General features: G+C 44.4%; 1 protein-coding gene across 6 annotated transcripts in view; it reads right to left on the minus strand.

Moving 5' to 3' along the window:
- RMDN3 (regulator of microtubule dynamics 3) overlaps positions 1–16,144 on the minus strand; it is a 29,285-nt gene that overhangs the window by 12,433 nt on the left and 708 nt on the right. For 2 of the 6 annotated variants that reach the window (XM_067028981.1, XM_067028982.1), the window contains exons 2-4: positions 4,523–4,722; positions 2,536–2,728; positions 1,979–2,122 (exon numbers count right to left, since the gene is read on the minus strand). In XM_067028981.1, coding sequence (XP_066885082.1) covers positions 1,979–2,122; positions 2,536–2,728; positions 4,523–4,722 — 537 coding nt within the window. Of the gene's footprint in view, positions 1–1,978; positions 2,123–2,535; positions 2,729–4,522; positions 4,723–4,957; positions 5,285–16,144 lie in introns of those variants that run through there. The other 4 variants (XM_059058062.2, XM_059058063.2, XM_067028984.1 and 1 more) reach the window with 4 other exon arrangements.

Below are 16,144 nucleotides of genomic sequence, written 5' to 3' on the forward strand. Positions count from 1 at the left end.
TCTTTGAGCCCTTGAGAATACAGATAATAGGGATCAGACAACCCAGGCAACAATAGTCATGAATGGAGGACCAAAGCTTTTTACCAAGACCTCACTTATTTCAAGAGGCACCTGAGCAATAGTTAAATTCAGCACAGATGCGCAATGGCAGTGACATGGAAAAAGAGAGAAATACTACTCTTAATTTTCTTAGAAAACCAGATGAGGAGAGGCAGGAGAATATAATGGTTCAAACAAGAAAACAAGGCCGAAACTTCTGAAGAAGATGTACTGAACAGACCGTACTGCTCTGAACAGGTCTTTCCTCGGCAGTGAGCCGTGGCAGCTCTTTTTTTTTTTTTAATAAATTTATTTATTTTTGGCTGCATTGGGTCTTCGTTGCTGTGTGTGACCTTTCTCTAGTTGCGGCGAGCGGGAGCTACTCTGTTGCGGTGCACAGGCTTCTCATTACGGTGGCTTCTCTCGTTGTGGAGCACTGGCTCTAGGCACACGGGCTTCAGTAGTTATGGCTCACAGGCTCTAGAGCACAGGCTCAGTAGTTGTGGCGCATGGGCTTAGTTGCTCCGCAGCATGTGGGATCTTCCCGGAACAGGGATCGAACCTGTGTCCCCTGCGTTGGCAGGTGGATTCTTAACCACTGCACCACCAAGGAAGCCCCCGAGGCAGCTCTTAATCAATGGGAAGAACTGCCTGGGGCTGCAGGCGACATGTCTTCCTGTGAAGGCCCTTCTGTGCCCTGATGACCAAGCCATGCCTCAGAAGGCAGATGAGCCTGGCTGAGCCTATGCTTAGGAGCTGTATAACCCTGGGAAAGCACGCATCAAACCTCGCTAAGCCTCAAGTCTCTGTCTGAGAAACAGGGCAAAGAACATCACCTACTTCGTAGGAACCTTGTGAGGATTAAATGAGGAAATACCTCTGAAGTGCATTGCACAGTGTCTGTCACAGAGGAAGAATAAACGGTAGTTAATACTATAAAGTGTTTTCAGCTGAAGAGGGACATGCTGCGAAGATCATCCTGAATGGCTGGTTTTAGCTTTTAGTTTCCGTGTGCATGTTTTTAGCTAAACCAGTCATTCTGACCTGACAGAAGGCTTGACTGTTCACTTCGCCAGGCTCTTCCTTGAGGAGGAAGAAAGATCATCAGAGGCCACCAAGGAGAGACCAGCCTCTAGACCTCACATAGGCCACCTGGATGACTGGACCTCACAGCAGAGAAGGGCAGATGCTGCCACCTACAGCATCGGGCACCCCAACAAAGATGTTCATTCAGACTCCATCCTTGAGACCAAAGTTTCAAAATGGCATTAGTGGTTTAAAATCAAAAAGCCCTTTGCTTGCCCAAGTTTGGGGGTTGTCCACCAGACTCCTGCCTGCGGCCCTGTCTCACACACAGTAAGGCCTATGGTCAGACCTGCTGGGCCACCAATTACTCAGGTGAGTCACCGCCCACCTGTGAAGATGGCAAAGACGCATGAGCAGGCCTCTCCCATGGAAAGAGAACTTCCTGAGGGAGGGAGAATGCTTAGTGCTTAGAGAGCTCTGTAGACCTGGCCCAGCCACTCAGTGAAGGAAACAGTCATAAAACAAAGCTTACAAAGTCCTTGTGATAACACAGGAAAATGCCCAACCAATGTTACAGGAAAACAAAAGTAAAAGATATAAAAACTACATAAAAAACAAACCTACTCAGAGGAAAATAACAGATGCAAGCACTAACCACTGTTAACATTTCAATTTATCTGGAGGACATAAGGTGGATGGTTTTTCTTTTTTCTTTTTTAGGTAAGAAGTAGTGTTTTTGTTTTTGGTGGATGGTTTTTCTTATTTCAACTGTTCTGTATTTCATTTATTTATACCCTTACCTTATTCCAAAAATTATTTACAGCAGCTTGGTGTGAATTTTCCATTATAAACATTACTTTTACAAAACGTAACCTGGCTGAAGCCACAGCTGTCTCCAGGAGAGAAGACTCACCCGCCTTCACTCTCAGCATCTGTGAACGTGGCTCCCGAGGTGGCCATAAAGTAGACAGAGCTGGAGCCGGTGGAGTCACTCCTCTCCCGGGCAAATGGGAACCTTCGCCGCCGGGCCACTTTCTGGCTCTCTTCCAGGTGGGATCTGAAAAGCAGGCTCGTTTCTAGAAGGTGCCATTGGGCCCCATCCAGCCTGCCTTTCCCCTCACCATGAGGGAGCCTCTTACTACCGCTGCTCATTAAAGAGCTAAAAGCAGAGAAAATCCTGGGTCTCTACCCTCAGAAGCAAGCAGGGCAGCTCACTGGCCCCAGCCTGCACGGCAGACCACGTTAGTCAGAACAAAGCATTTCAGCTGCTACAACAGACCATGAGGGCCCAAAAGCAGTAAGAACTTGTGCAAGGCAAGGAATCAAGCACACGGCTTCCCTGCCAATTAGGTGAGAAGCTATCAAACTGGCTTCGTCCTTAGAGATGGACAGCAAAGGCTGAAAAGCTGTAGGGACAGGGAAAAGTTGGGGAGCGGGGGACAAGGCAGTAAAGGAGGCTGCATTACTTACCGGACCTCTCCCACAATCTGCCCAGCAAGCCCCTGCAGGCTGCGCCTCAGCTCCTCCACCTCCCCCCGCAGCGCCAGCAGGCTGGTCAGCACAAACTCCAGACGGCCCAGCACCTCCTCCTGCCCTTCTCGTGGAAGGCTCGGCAGAACCGCAGCATCACCAGCCTCACCTGGAGCTGCCTGCAACAGCCTCACTGCAGGAAGGAGGACAGGAGACATTGATGCCCATGGGAGAGAGTGAGGAAAAGATCTCGCACCCAGAATTCAGGAACACTTGTTTCTCACTGGAGTTCAATTTACAAAGATCTTTGAGGCTCAGAGAGCATATGTTCACAAGTCCCAGGTAATGATTCAGAAAAAAATCAAGGTCCCAACCTCCAAACAAGAGCCCTCTGTTTCAAAAATCTTCCACACCAGGGCCCTTCAGCAGTACTGCATACCATGGCAGATCATGTAAAATGCTCGCAAGAGTGTGGTATCCAGAAGGAAGGACAGCTGTCCTGCTAGAGTAAAAGAAAACCCTTTATCTGACTATATTTCGTGCCCAAATCCCAGACAGTCAATACCACACAGCAAAATTAAAATTGAGCTCACTCAAATTCTGATCTTTCATTTTACAAAGAATGGCAAAGAAAACTCTGAGCTCCTCTCAAGAGCTTCATTTAGTATCATCAGAGAGGGGCAAGGAGAAAAGGGGAAGTTACTGAGAGAAAAGGTACACTGGGAAAAGCCCACCCAAACCCCACTGCCGAGCCCTGAATTGAGCTCTAGGTAAATGCTAACAGTAATGCTAGAAAACTGACAGCTACCTAAGGCAAGTGGACTGGAAAATGTAAAAACAGAGAAGAAACCAGTAAGGCAGGACCCCATAGTCCAAGCAAGCATAAAGCTGTTAAAGGAAATCTAGTAACAATCTAGGCCAGATTACAATACACACCCAACAGTGTTCCGGTACGGAAAGCAAGAAAGATCCCTGGGAATGTGGCCACTTTCTCCCAACCTCAGCATATGAAACACTAGAGCTAAGAAATTACAAACAAACAAAATACAAGGACAAGAAAGGAAGGACAAGCACACTTGCAACACTAGGTTACTACCTAGTGCTATAAAATGCTGACAAATTATTGCAATCTAAGGTGACAACTCTTTGAAGACTTCAAAACCTAACTTTTCCAGACCATCTGGCATTTGGTAATCAGAGGAAACACTTGTTCCCAATTAACACAGGGTGAGATGATTTGAATGCTCCTCTATCACACACACCTGGGAGGGATTTGAACCAGCCCTAGATGCTTTGCTCCAATTGAGTTAACATGGAAGTTTTTACAAAACTGAAAGCACTACCCATTTCAGCCGTGGCTGGCCCCCAGCCATATTCAGCTTCAATTGCAGAAAGTGCACTCCCAGCCCCATGCTGTGGAAAGTCCACAGGAACAGGTGACCAGGCCACTCAGGAGAAAAAGCAGCACAGCTGCCACTTACTTGCTCTGTGACAGCCTCGGAAAAGTTACACAATCTTTTTCAATATCGACTTATAAGAAGAATTTTTAAAACTTGGACTAGGTAGTCTCCAAGGTGCCTGCAAAATTTAACACCTAATTTAATACATAAGGCTCAAAAATTTTTAATTCCTACAAGACTAGTTTTTCCTTTTGCCTTCTTTTGGACTTTTCCTCTACTTATTAAACAGCTCACCCACACTAAGCAAGTGCCTTTAATATATATATAGAACTTCTGTGGCCAGAACTAAACGCGAAAGCTAAGCCTTTTCACAACATACTTTCCTGCGATTAAAGGAGAAAAACGACAGAAGAGGAAGACTGCTTTTCCTTTTCAATAAACTTTCCCCAAACGTGAAACTCTCGGGCCTCGCACCCACCCTCCTATTCCTTCCCCCGTTGTCCTGTCCCACAGGTTCTGCTAAAGGCAGCCCCGACCCCAGGCCCAGCCCTCAGCAGTCACTGAGGCCTCAAGGGACCTTCTCCTACCCTGGCGTCCAGGCTCTGAAGTCTGCATGTAGTCCAGAGAGCTGGGCTGGCTCTGGCTCTGGTTCTGGCTCCGGCTCTGGCTCCGTTTCCACCGCTGGCTGTAAAGGGCACATAGGAATCCAAGGCCCGCGGCGGTGCCTAGCAACAGTCCTAGGCCGGCGCGGGTGCCACCCAAGGCACCCAGGGTAGACATGCTGCACCTGCAGCCCGCGTGAGCCACCGAGAGCAAGCGGGCGAGGGAGGAGGGGAGAGATTAGTGAGCGCGGTCAACCCATCTCCAAGGTCGAACCCCTGGAGATAATCTCCTTGCCCAGACCCTGGGCACCCACCACCCTCACCCTAGTCCCGACCCTAAGGTTTCTGCTAGCCCCGGACCTGGCTACCGCGCGGCTCAGCCGGCCCGGACGCAGCCTCCCCTCCAACACGCCCCCTAACCCTGATTCCGGAGTCAGATTCCTGGGCCTCCAAACTCCTCCCCCAGCCTCACGACACTGCAGACCACAAACCCGCCGCCCTGGCTGCAAACCCCTGGCCTCCCCGCCGCGCCATTTGAAGGCCCCCGGCCTGCCAGGAGCTCAACTCACAATCCTACCCCGCCGCTCACTACTATGGCAGCGGCCGCCGCTTCGCGCTGTCAATGACTGTGACGTCATCAAACGGTGCCGACCGTCAGCCCCGCGCGCCGATAGGAAGGCGGGGTGAGAAGATCACCGAGGGTCCGCCTCCGGTGCAGGGTTTTTTCAGGGGGCGGGGCCACGGGCTCTACCAGAGGGGAGAAGCCTTCAGAGAGTTGGAAGGGGGAACTTAGAATGGGTTAGAAGCCGGAAAGAGAGGGAAAGCTGGGAGACCCCTTGGGCCGGATGCTAGAGCAGTAACCCCCACGGTCTGGCCAGCTGAGGTTCCATTTCCCTCCATTTACACCAGATTACTTAGTGTTCCCGGAATATGCTCCGCGTATTCACCCTTTCTAGCTTTTCGACTGCTGCCTTCTGCCTAGAATGACCCTTTCTCTACCTGGAAAACGCTACCCCCCTCCCACCTTTCCTTAACACTGGGTCATAACTCAGACTTTGTTTGATTTCAGCTTAATTTGTTTATGCATTTTTACTCAAACCATTTACTAAGCACTAGACAATAGTGACTGGAATTTCAGATTAGAACAGATAAATTGTTGGTTATCCACAAGAGGCCCCTGAATCCCCAGGGCTAGCTTCTGCCAGTTGACACCTAAAAACTTATATTGTAGATGCACACCCCATCATTTAAAAAAAAATCTTAAACCTTACATTGTCGTTATCACATTAATCAAGGACAGGGTTATAAAAACTTTTTAAATTTCCAGAATGTAAATGAAATTAATTCCTCTAATGATAATATTTTTTAACATTTGGCTGAGGCTGAAACTTGAGTTTATCTCTGATTACTTAAATTGGTTCAGATACCATTTCAGATTTTTTTGTTTGTTGTGTTTAATCTGTGTTAATCATTTTTTTCTACCTACCTGTGGCCCATAGTTCCTTCTATAATTCTATTTTACTCCTGTGATTTTATGCAACTTGTAATTTTAGAAACTAGAAAGACATGATTTTGTGCACTATGGTTCCAGTTTTATCATCAGCATTCCTTAAAAGTTAAATTTTAGTTTAGTGGGAGCTGAAATATCTAGACCAGTCCTTCCCAAATCCTTGACTAGATATTATTTGTTCACTTTTTAATTGTGTGATATTTTACATATTTAAGAGACACTTTTTTTTTTTTTTTTTTTTGTGGTACGCGGGCTTCTCACTGTCGTGGCCTCTCCCGTTGCGGAGCACAGGCTCCGGACGCGCAGCCTCAGCGGCCATGGCTCACGGGCCCAGCCGCTCCACCGCCTGTGGGATCTTCCCGGACCGGGGCACGAACCCGTGACCCCTGCATCAGCAGGCGGATTCTCAACCACTGCGCCACCAGGGAAGCCTTAAGAGATACTTTTGAGGACTTCCCTGGTGGCACAATGGTTAAGAATCCGCCTGCCAATGCAGGGGACATGGAATCAAGCCCTGGTCAGGGAACTAAGATCCCACATGCCACAGAGCAACTAAGCCCGTGTGCCACAACTACTGAAGCCCGGGTGCCTAGAGCCCGTGCTCTGCAACAAGAGAAGCTACCGCAATGAGAAGCCCGTGCACCACAACAAAGAGTAGCCCCCGCTTACCACAACTAGAGAAAGGTCACACGGAGCAATGAATACCCAACACAGCCAAAATTTAATTAATTAATAATAATAAAAGAGTACATTTGATGCATAGGTACATTGCAATAAATCAGTGAAAAGCAATGAGATACCCATCCCACCGTCTAAGGAATAGAACTTCACCAATACCTCCTACTAATTTTTAAGGACTCGGTTTGATTAGTACCTCTTGTGATACACTAAGAGATTAACTGTTGTCTTGGTGGTGAGAAAGTAATGTTTTTAAATATCTTTTCCATATTTTTCCTCATTTTTCTGAAATAAGCATGTATTTCTTTTCTAATAAGAAAAAATATTAACTTTACTTTAGAGGGAATAAAAACCCATTTCCTCTGGGAAACTTTCCCAGACCACCATCTTAGTGGAATTAATCTTTTTATCTTTCTTTGCTCTTGAGGCTTGTTTACCTCTATTACACTTTGTTCTATGATTATTTGCTTTCTAGTCTGTCTACCCCACTGGACTGCTCACTCTTCCAGGATAGAGTGCATGCCTGATTCATCCCCTATGCCTAGCAGAGCTCTAATGCAAAAGCCATCCATAAAAGTTGAATGGAGAAAAGAAGAAAATAAGGAATGACCAATATCCAGCCCCTGCCACACTGACAATGCTTTTGTTACCAAACCAGGTTTGTTTGCGCAACGTGTGGCAAGCCAAATGCTGAGACACAGAGGTTTGCGGCAGAAAAATAATTTATTCACAAGGCAGCCAAGCCAGGAGACCGGAGAACAAATCTCAGATCTGCCTCTCTGAAGGCTTGAGCTATTTATGGAATAAATAAGTAGTGTAGACTTAGGCATGGGGAAAGGTGATTAGAGGTAGGGAAAGGTGAGGTAAATGGTGTTTTGCGCAGGCGTATCTGGATTATATGCTTCCTCATGGGATGCATGTTCAAAATTGGAGGGGCTTAGTGTGATCTGAGAGTGGACTTTTGGCCCTCTTATGTCAAAAGGTTGTCATTGGACACCTGTGAGGGCCCAGCTTTAGGGTCAGTGGTCCCAACAAGTCTTAGCCAGCTTGAACTGACCAAGAGCTGATTCAAAGTTCTGAAAAAACAACTTAAGCCCCTGTTACTACAGCGACCCATACTTCAGAAGTGTTATCTGTAGGGGTGGTTAAGGAGTCTTGTGATATATTACCCAGGCTGTGGGATGCCTGGAGGGTATGAAATTAAAGAGAGGAAAAAAACAAATTAAAGCTAGCTTAATCAGTGAAGGTAGTTTACAAGCAGAGGGGTTTTTAACAAGCTGTTCCTTATCTGTTGTTCTGTAAAACAGGCTGAAGAATTTCTGCTAGTCACAAACCTCTGTTAACACTGTGGGCACAGTTTCATTTTCATAATGAAAGCTGAGCTGTAGAACAATTTCTTCTCTTTTTACAGGGAAGGGAGATCTGCCAGATAAACTGATTGTAGCAAGGGATGAGGCCAGATGGGAAAACCAAGTAGGGGAATTCATTTCCTCCTGGATATTAGAGATGTTATCTGGTGTGCATGCGTCAGGGGAATCAGCCATGGGCTGGGTGATTCTGGATGGAGCGCTCTATCTTAGGCTGCATCTTCAGACCAGTTTTGCAAATGTTAATAAATCCCTGGCAGTCTGAGATAGGCACTGCCCTCCTGTCTCCTCCCCACCCCTCAACGGCCCAGCCTGAGAGAAGAGAGTAGAGCAGACCCCAAACCCCTGTCCTGCTCTCTGCCCAGAACACGAGAGCCTTATGTACCTAGTTCTTTCAAGAGTGGTGACATATGCCTTGGGATGGTGGCCTTACCTCTTGTGTCTAACCTCTAATACGCTTGACACTTAAAAAAAATTGTTCTTATAAAATATTTAATGGCTACAAAATAATACTTATAATACATGTATAAAAATTGAGTACATTTATAACCCTTTGCATGCCCCTCCTAGTGTAAGAAAGAGAACATCATTTTTGTCTTTTAAGAACCCTGCGTTCATTGTTTTGCGTATATTGAAGAATCCTTGCATCCCTGGGATAAATCCCACTTGATCATGGTGTATGATCTTTTTAATGTGTTGTTGGATTCTGTTTGCTAGTATTTTGCTGAGGATTTTTGTGTCTATGTTCATCAGTGATATTGGTCTGTAATTTTCTTTTTTTGTGATACCTTTGTCTGGTTTTGATATCAGGGTGATGGTGGCCTTGCAGAACGTGTTTGGGAGGGTTCCTCCCTCTGCAATTTTTTGGAAGAGTTTGAGAAAGATAGGTGTTAACTCTTCTCTAAATTTCGAGAGAATTCGCCTGTGAAGCCATCTGGTCCTGGACTTTTGTTTGTTGGAAGATTTTTAATTACAGTTTCAATTTCATTACCTGTGATTGGTCTGTTTACCATATTCACAAATTAAAGAATAAGAACCAGGGGCTTCCCTGGTGGCGCAGTGGTTTGGAGTCCACCTGCCAATGCAGGGGACACGGATTCAAGTCCTGATCTGGGAAGACCCCACATTAGTTGCTGCGGAGCAACTAAGCCCATGCGCTACAACTACTGAGCCTGTGCTCTAGAGCCCGCGAGCTGCAACTTCTGAGACCATGCGCCACAACTACTGAGGCCCGTGCACCTAGAGCCCGTGCTCCACAAGAGAAGCCACCTCAGTGAAAGAAGCCCACACACCACAACGTAGAGGAGCCCCCGCTCGCCACAACTAGAGAAAGCCCACGTGCAGCAACAATAACCCAATGCAGCCAAAAATAAATAAATAAATAATTTAAAAAGAATAAAAACCATATGATCATCTCAATAGATGCAGAAAAAGCTTTTGTAAAAATTCTCCAGAAAGTGGGCATAGAGGGAACCTACCTCAACATAATAAAGGCCACACACAACAAACCCACAGCAAACATCATTCTCAATGGTGAAAAACTGAAAGCATTTCCTCTAAGATCAGGAACAAGACAAGAATGTCCACTCTCACCACTATTATTCAACATAGTATTGGAAGTCCTAGCCATGGCAATCAGAGAAGAAAAAGAAATAAAAGGAATACATATTGGGATAGAAAAAGTAAAATTCACTGTTTGCAGATGACTTGATACCATACATAGAAGATCCTAAAGATGCCACCAGAAAACTACTAGAACTAATCAATGAATTGGGTAAGGTTGCAGGATACAAAATTAATGCACAGAAATCTCTTGCATTCCTATACATTAACAACCAAAAATCAGAAAGAGAAATTAAGGAAACAATCCCATTTACCATCGCAACAAAAAGAATGAAATACCAGGCTTCCCTGGTGGCGCAGTGGTTGAGGGTCCGCCTGCCAATGCAGGGGGCGTGGGTTTGTGCCCCGGTCTGGGGGGATCCCGTGTGCCACGGAGTGGCTGGGCCCATGAGCCATGGCTGCTGGGCCTGTGCGTCCGGAGCCTGTGCTTCATGGCGGGAGAGGCCACGGCAGTGAGAGGCCCACATACCACAAAAAAAAAAAAAAGAAAAAAGAATGAAATACCTAGGAATAAACCTACCTAAGCAGGCAAAAAAACTGTACTCAGAAAACTATAAAACACTGATGAAAGAAATCAAAGATGACACAAACAGATGGAGAGATACCATGCTCCTGGATTGGAAGGACCAATATTGTGAAAATGACTATACTACCCAAAGCAATATACAAGTTCAATGCAATCCCTATCAAATTACCAATGGTATTTTTCACAGAATTAGAAATAAATTATACAATTTGTATGGAAACACAAAAGACCCCGAATAGCCAAAGCAATCTTGAGAAAGAAAAACAGAGCTGGAGGAATCAGGCTCCCTGACTTCAGACTATACTACAAAGCTACAGTAATCAAGACAATATGGTACTGGCACAAAAACAGAAATATAAATCAATGGTACAGGATAGAAAGCCCAGAGATAAACCCACGTACCTATGGTCACCTAATCTATGACAAAGGAGGCAAGAATATACAGTGGAGACAAGACAGTCTCTTCAATAAATGGTGCTGGGAAAACTGGGCAACTACATGTAAAATAATGAAATTAGAACACTACTTAACACCATACACAAAAATAAACTCAAAATGGATTAAAGACCTAAATGCAGGGACTTCCCTGGTGGCGCAGTGGTTGAGAATCTGCTCGCCAATGCAGGGTACACAAGTTCAATCCCTGGTCTGGGAAGATCCCACATGCCGCAGAGCAACTGGGCCCATGTGCCACAACTTCTGAGCCTGCACTCTGAAACCACCGAGCCACAACTACTGAAGCCTGCACGCCTAGAGCCCGTGCCCTGCAGCAAGAGAAGCCACTGCAGTGAGAAGCCCACGCACCGCAATGAAGAGTAGCCCCTACTCGCTGCAACTAGAGAAAGCCCACATGCAGCAACAAAGACCCAATGCGGCCAAAAATAAATAAATAAATAAATAAATAAAAATTTTTAAAAGACCAAATGTAAGACCAGACACCATAAACTCTTAGAGGAAAACACAGGAAAAACACTCTTTGACATAAATCACAGCAAAATCTTTTATGACCCTCCTCCTAGAGTAATGAAAATAAACACAAAAATAAACAAATGGGACCTAATGAAACTTAAAGGCTTTTGCACAGCAAAGGAAACCATACACAAGATGAAAAGACAACCCACAGAATGGGAGAAAATATTTGCAAACGAAGCAAGAGAAAGGATTAATCTCTAAAATATATAAACAGCTCATGCAGCTTAATATCAAAAAAACGAACAACCCAATCAAAAAATGGGCAGAAGACCTCAACAGACAGTTCAGCAAAGAAGATTACAGATGGCCGAGAGGCACATGAGAAGATGCTCAACATCACTAATTATTAGAGAAATACAAATCAAAACTATAGTGAGGTATCACCTCACACCAGTCTGAATGGCCATCATCAAAAAATCTACAAACAAGATTCGTGGGCATTGCTTGATGCTCAGGAATTTCAAAAGAATAAGATTAGATGATTGATGACAAGGATTTCTGCAGAAGAGCTATGCAAATAGACCTCTCAGAATGGGCACAGGGGTGGAAGATGAAATCTATCCCATGCAAAGTCTCACCAAAGGTTATTCAGAGCAGAGGAATCTCAATAATCAAATGGACAGAATGGCCCACTCTACAGATGTTGAGAACATCCCTAACCATCTGCTGCTTGTGCAATGGGTTCATGAACAAAGAGAATCTAATGTCTAAGATGAAGGTCATTCATGGGCTGAATCACATGGACTTTCCCCAACCAAAATGATCTGGTTAATACAACTCCTGAGGGCCCAAACTGCCAACAGCAGAGCCCAATACTGTGTATCTTCCCTGGTACTGCAAACCAGCCAGCTATGTGGAGAAGGATGACTATTTGTGGCTTCCTTCCATCATTGTGAGGCTGTGATACCTACACAGGCATGAACTTTATTCTGAATTTGCATATGATATCCCTGCCTGTCTGCAAATTTACAAATTACTTTAATGCCCAATGATGCACTCCAAAACAATGTCTAAATCTCTTCCTAAAAAAGTGAAACATGGACTGTTGCCTATGGAATTCACTGGCCTATAACACAAAAGCAGCTGCTCTTATAAAATGAATGATAAACTGGACAACTGAAGACCCAATTTAGGAAACAGCAGGGAAATGACTTTTCGAGTTTGGAGTGCTGTCCTACAGAATAACGTTTAAGTTCTGAATCCAAAACAAATTTATATTTTGTTTCTGCCTTATCAGAATACAAGGGTCCTGGAATCATGGGGTGGCATGAGAAAGAAAGGAGGCATGGTCCATTGTATTAATTGACACCAATCACAGACTGTACCTAATGTCTCTTCTGCTCAAATGATCAGAGACTTGAGATGAACAAGATTTGAGGACACTTGCCAAAGAGATTTGGGGAAGAGATGTGGATAAGATCAACTCAGAAGACACCCAGAGCGTGAGAATATTTGCAGCCCTTGTAAATCTCACCAAAAAGGCTGGAATTGTAGGGAAGGCTCTCTGATGAACTATTTCAAACATAAAATGGTGCCATAAAAATATAATAAAAACCTGTGTACCCACTACCCAGATTATGAAATAAAACAGTACCAGTACTATTTAAGGTCCCTGGGTAACCTTCCATGATCTCACCATCCTTACTCTCTATACCCCTCCTAGATGTAACCACTGCCCTGAATTTTGTTTTTTATGTTTCCATTCATGACTTCATAAGTTTATTACACATGTACATATCAACAAAAATATGTCAATTTTCATATTTTTCCATTTTATATACATGGGAGCATACTATCTGGATCCTTCAGCAACTTATTTATTTTTTGCTCAAGATTAGGAAAAGCATCCATATTTAATTTTCAATAATGTATAATTGTCTAGTGAGTGAGTTTATTATGATTGCAGTTAGCAAATACCTTTTGAGTATTATATAAGTTGTTTCTAAATTTCTTTTTGCTATTATAAATAATTCTGTAATTTTTGTACCTGTATTCTTGTACATGGAGTTTATCTTGAGTTTTCTGTATAAGCAATTATATTGTTTGAATAAAAACACTCATTTATGAAAAAAACCCCTAAAAACAATAAATGCTGGAGAGGGTGTGGAGAAAAGGGAACCCTCTTACACTGTTGGTAGGAATATAAGTTGTTACAGCCACTGTGGAGAACAGTATGGAGGTTCCTTAAAAAACTAAAAATAGAACTACCATATGACCCAGCAATCCCACTACTGGGCACATACCCTGAGAAAACCATAATTCAAAAAGACACATGCATTCCAATGTTCATTGGAGCTCTATTTACAATAGCCAAGACATGGAAGCAACGTAAGTGTCCATCGACAGATGAATGGATAAAGAAGATGTGGCACATATATACAATGGAATATTACTCAGCCATAAAAAGAAATGAAACTGAGTTATTTGTAGTGAGATGGATGGACCTGGAGTCTGTCATACAGAGTGAAGTAAGTCAGAAAGAGAAAAACAAATATATATTAACGCATATATGTGGAATCTAGAAAAATGGTACAGATGAACCTATTTACAGAGCAGGAATAGAAAGGCAGACGTAGAGAATGGACATGTGGACATGGGGGGTGGGGAAGGGGAGGGTGGGATGAATTGGAAGATTAGGTTTGACATAAATACACTACCATGTGTAAAATAGATAGCTAGTGGGAGCCTGCTGTATAGCACAGGCAGCTCAGCTCGGTGCTCTGTGATGGCCTACTTGGGTGGGATGCAGGGGGAGAGAGGTCCAAGAGGGAGGGGATGTGTATCTGCGTATGGCTGATTCACTTCACTGTGCAGCAGAAACTAACACAACACTGTAAAGCAATTATACTCCAACCAAAAATAAAAAAACAAAACCCTGCATGTCTGTCTCCACTCCAACCCTTTCCCTTTTCTCAGAGGTAACCACTACCCTGAATATTACATTTATCATTTCCTTTTCTTTTTAATCTGACCACACATGTCTTAATCTCCAAACCATATATTGTTTAATTTTGCATATTTGTGAGCTTTAGGTAAATATAATTATTCTGTATTTTTCCAAGATTTGCTTTTTCATTCAGCATTTTCGTTGCTATAGTTTCCATTGTATGAATCAACCCAAAACTCCACTTTTGTTGGCCATAAAGACTGTTTCCAGGGCTTCCCTGGTGGTGCAGTGGTTGAGAGTCCGCCTGCCGATGCCGGGGACACGGGTTCGTGCCCCGGTCCGGGAAGATCCCACATACCGCGGAGCGGCTGGGCCCGTGAGCCTGTGCTCCGCGGCGGCAGAGGCCACAACGGTGAGAGGCCCGCGTACCGCAAAAAAAAAAAAAAAAGACTGTTTCCAGTTTTTCGCTAATTACAAACAGTGTATGAATATTCTTTTCTTTTTTTTTTTTTAATATTCTTGTATGTGTATCCTGATGCGGTCGGTGAGTTCTCCTAGGTTTATCTAGGAGAGGTTTGGTGGGTCACAGTGATGCATGTCTTAAACTTTATTAGACGATGCCAAATTGCTTTCCAAGGTGATTGTATCAGTCATAACAATTTGCAATCCCAACAGTAATGTTTCAATTGTTAGACATCTTCACCAATACATGATGCTTACACATTTTTATTTTTGCAGATCTGTAAAGCAGTATCTCACTGGTTTAATATGCATTTCTGGGATGTCTAATGATATTGAACATCATGTTATAAGTTTATTGGCCATTTCCACTCTCTCTTTTGAAAAGTGCCTATCTGAGTCATTTGCCCATGTTTCTTCTATTGATTTATCTTTTTCTCCCTGATTTGTAAGAGTTCTTTATATGTTCTGGGCATTAATCGTTTGTCAGTTTAACAAACCCTTTGTTAATCTTGAACATGTCTTATCTTTCTAGCTAAACTGTTAGTCCTGGAGGTTGAGGATAGGGATAGAGAGTACAGAAAAATAAATTACAACTTCCTATTTTCCTTATACCTTTCTCCACATGGGTCAAAGTGCTGGAGGCACAGAGCGTGCCCTTCAGTGAAGTGAAGATTTTTCAAGAGCCTGGGAGGGAAGGTTACAAGCTGGCTTTGTTTTGCTTTCTTTTCCTTTTTCATTTTTTGCTCCAAGTATTTTATTGGGGTATAGTTGTTTTACAATGTTGTGTTAGTTTCTACCGTACCCGTACATTGGAGTTCCCTGTGCTATACAGCAGGTTCTTGTTAGTTATCTATTTTATTTAATGTATGCATGTCAATTCCAGTCTCCCAATTCATCCCACAGTCTTGCTTTTTTTTTTTTTTTTTTTCAGTACGCGGGCCTCTCACTGTTGTGGCCTCTCCCGTTGCGGAGCACAGGCTCCTGACGCGCAGGCTCAGTGGCCATGGCTCACGGGCCCAGCCACTCCGCGGCATGTGGGATCTTCCCGGACCGGGGCACGAACCCGTGTCCCCTGCATCGGCAGGCGGACTCTCAACCACTGCGCCACCAGGGAAGCCCTTGCTTTCTTTTTAAAGAACCAATCACAACAAGGCAGATAAAGAATGTTGAGTTGTCAGATTTTGATACATTCAGGCGCGGACGCGTGGAGGTGAACTCGCTGCATTCTCTTTGGTGGCTGGTGCGCGGAAGTTTCTTTTGCCCCCAGGTGTTGCCTTGTGAGCTCTTAGACACGTGCGCTGAGTCTCTCCGGCTTCGCCGTTAGCTCTCTGAACCGATGGCCAGATTCCGTTGGTTTAAGTCTCTCCAGGCCTGGCACTCAGCCAAGCGCTCAATTCCTTTACTGTTTTACCTACAAGGCCACAGAAATGCACGGTTCCGCCGCTGTACTAGGAATTACGGTCGGGAAGGCGAGAAAGCGCAGTGCACCGAGAGGTCTCCTGCCTGTCTCCCGCGCGCTGAAGGAATCTTTGGAGAATGTGTCTTGGGGCCGGGAAGTGGGGATCCGCTAAACATTTTAGAG

Source organism: Kogia breviceps, chromosome 3, assembly GCF_026419965.1.
Source record: "Kogia breviceps isolate mKogBre1 chromosome 3, mKogBre1 haplotype 1, whole genome shotgun sequence".
Lineage (NCBI taxonomy): Eukaryota > Metazoa > Chordata > Mammalia > Artiodactyla > Physeteridae > Kogia > Kogia breviceps.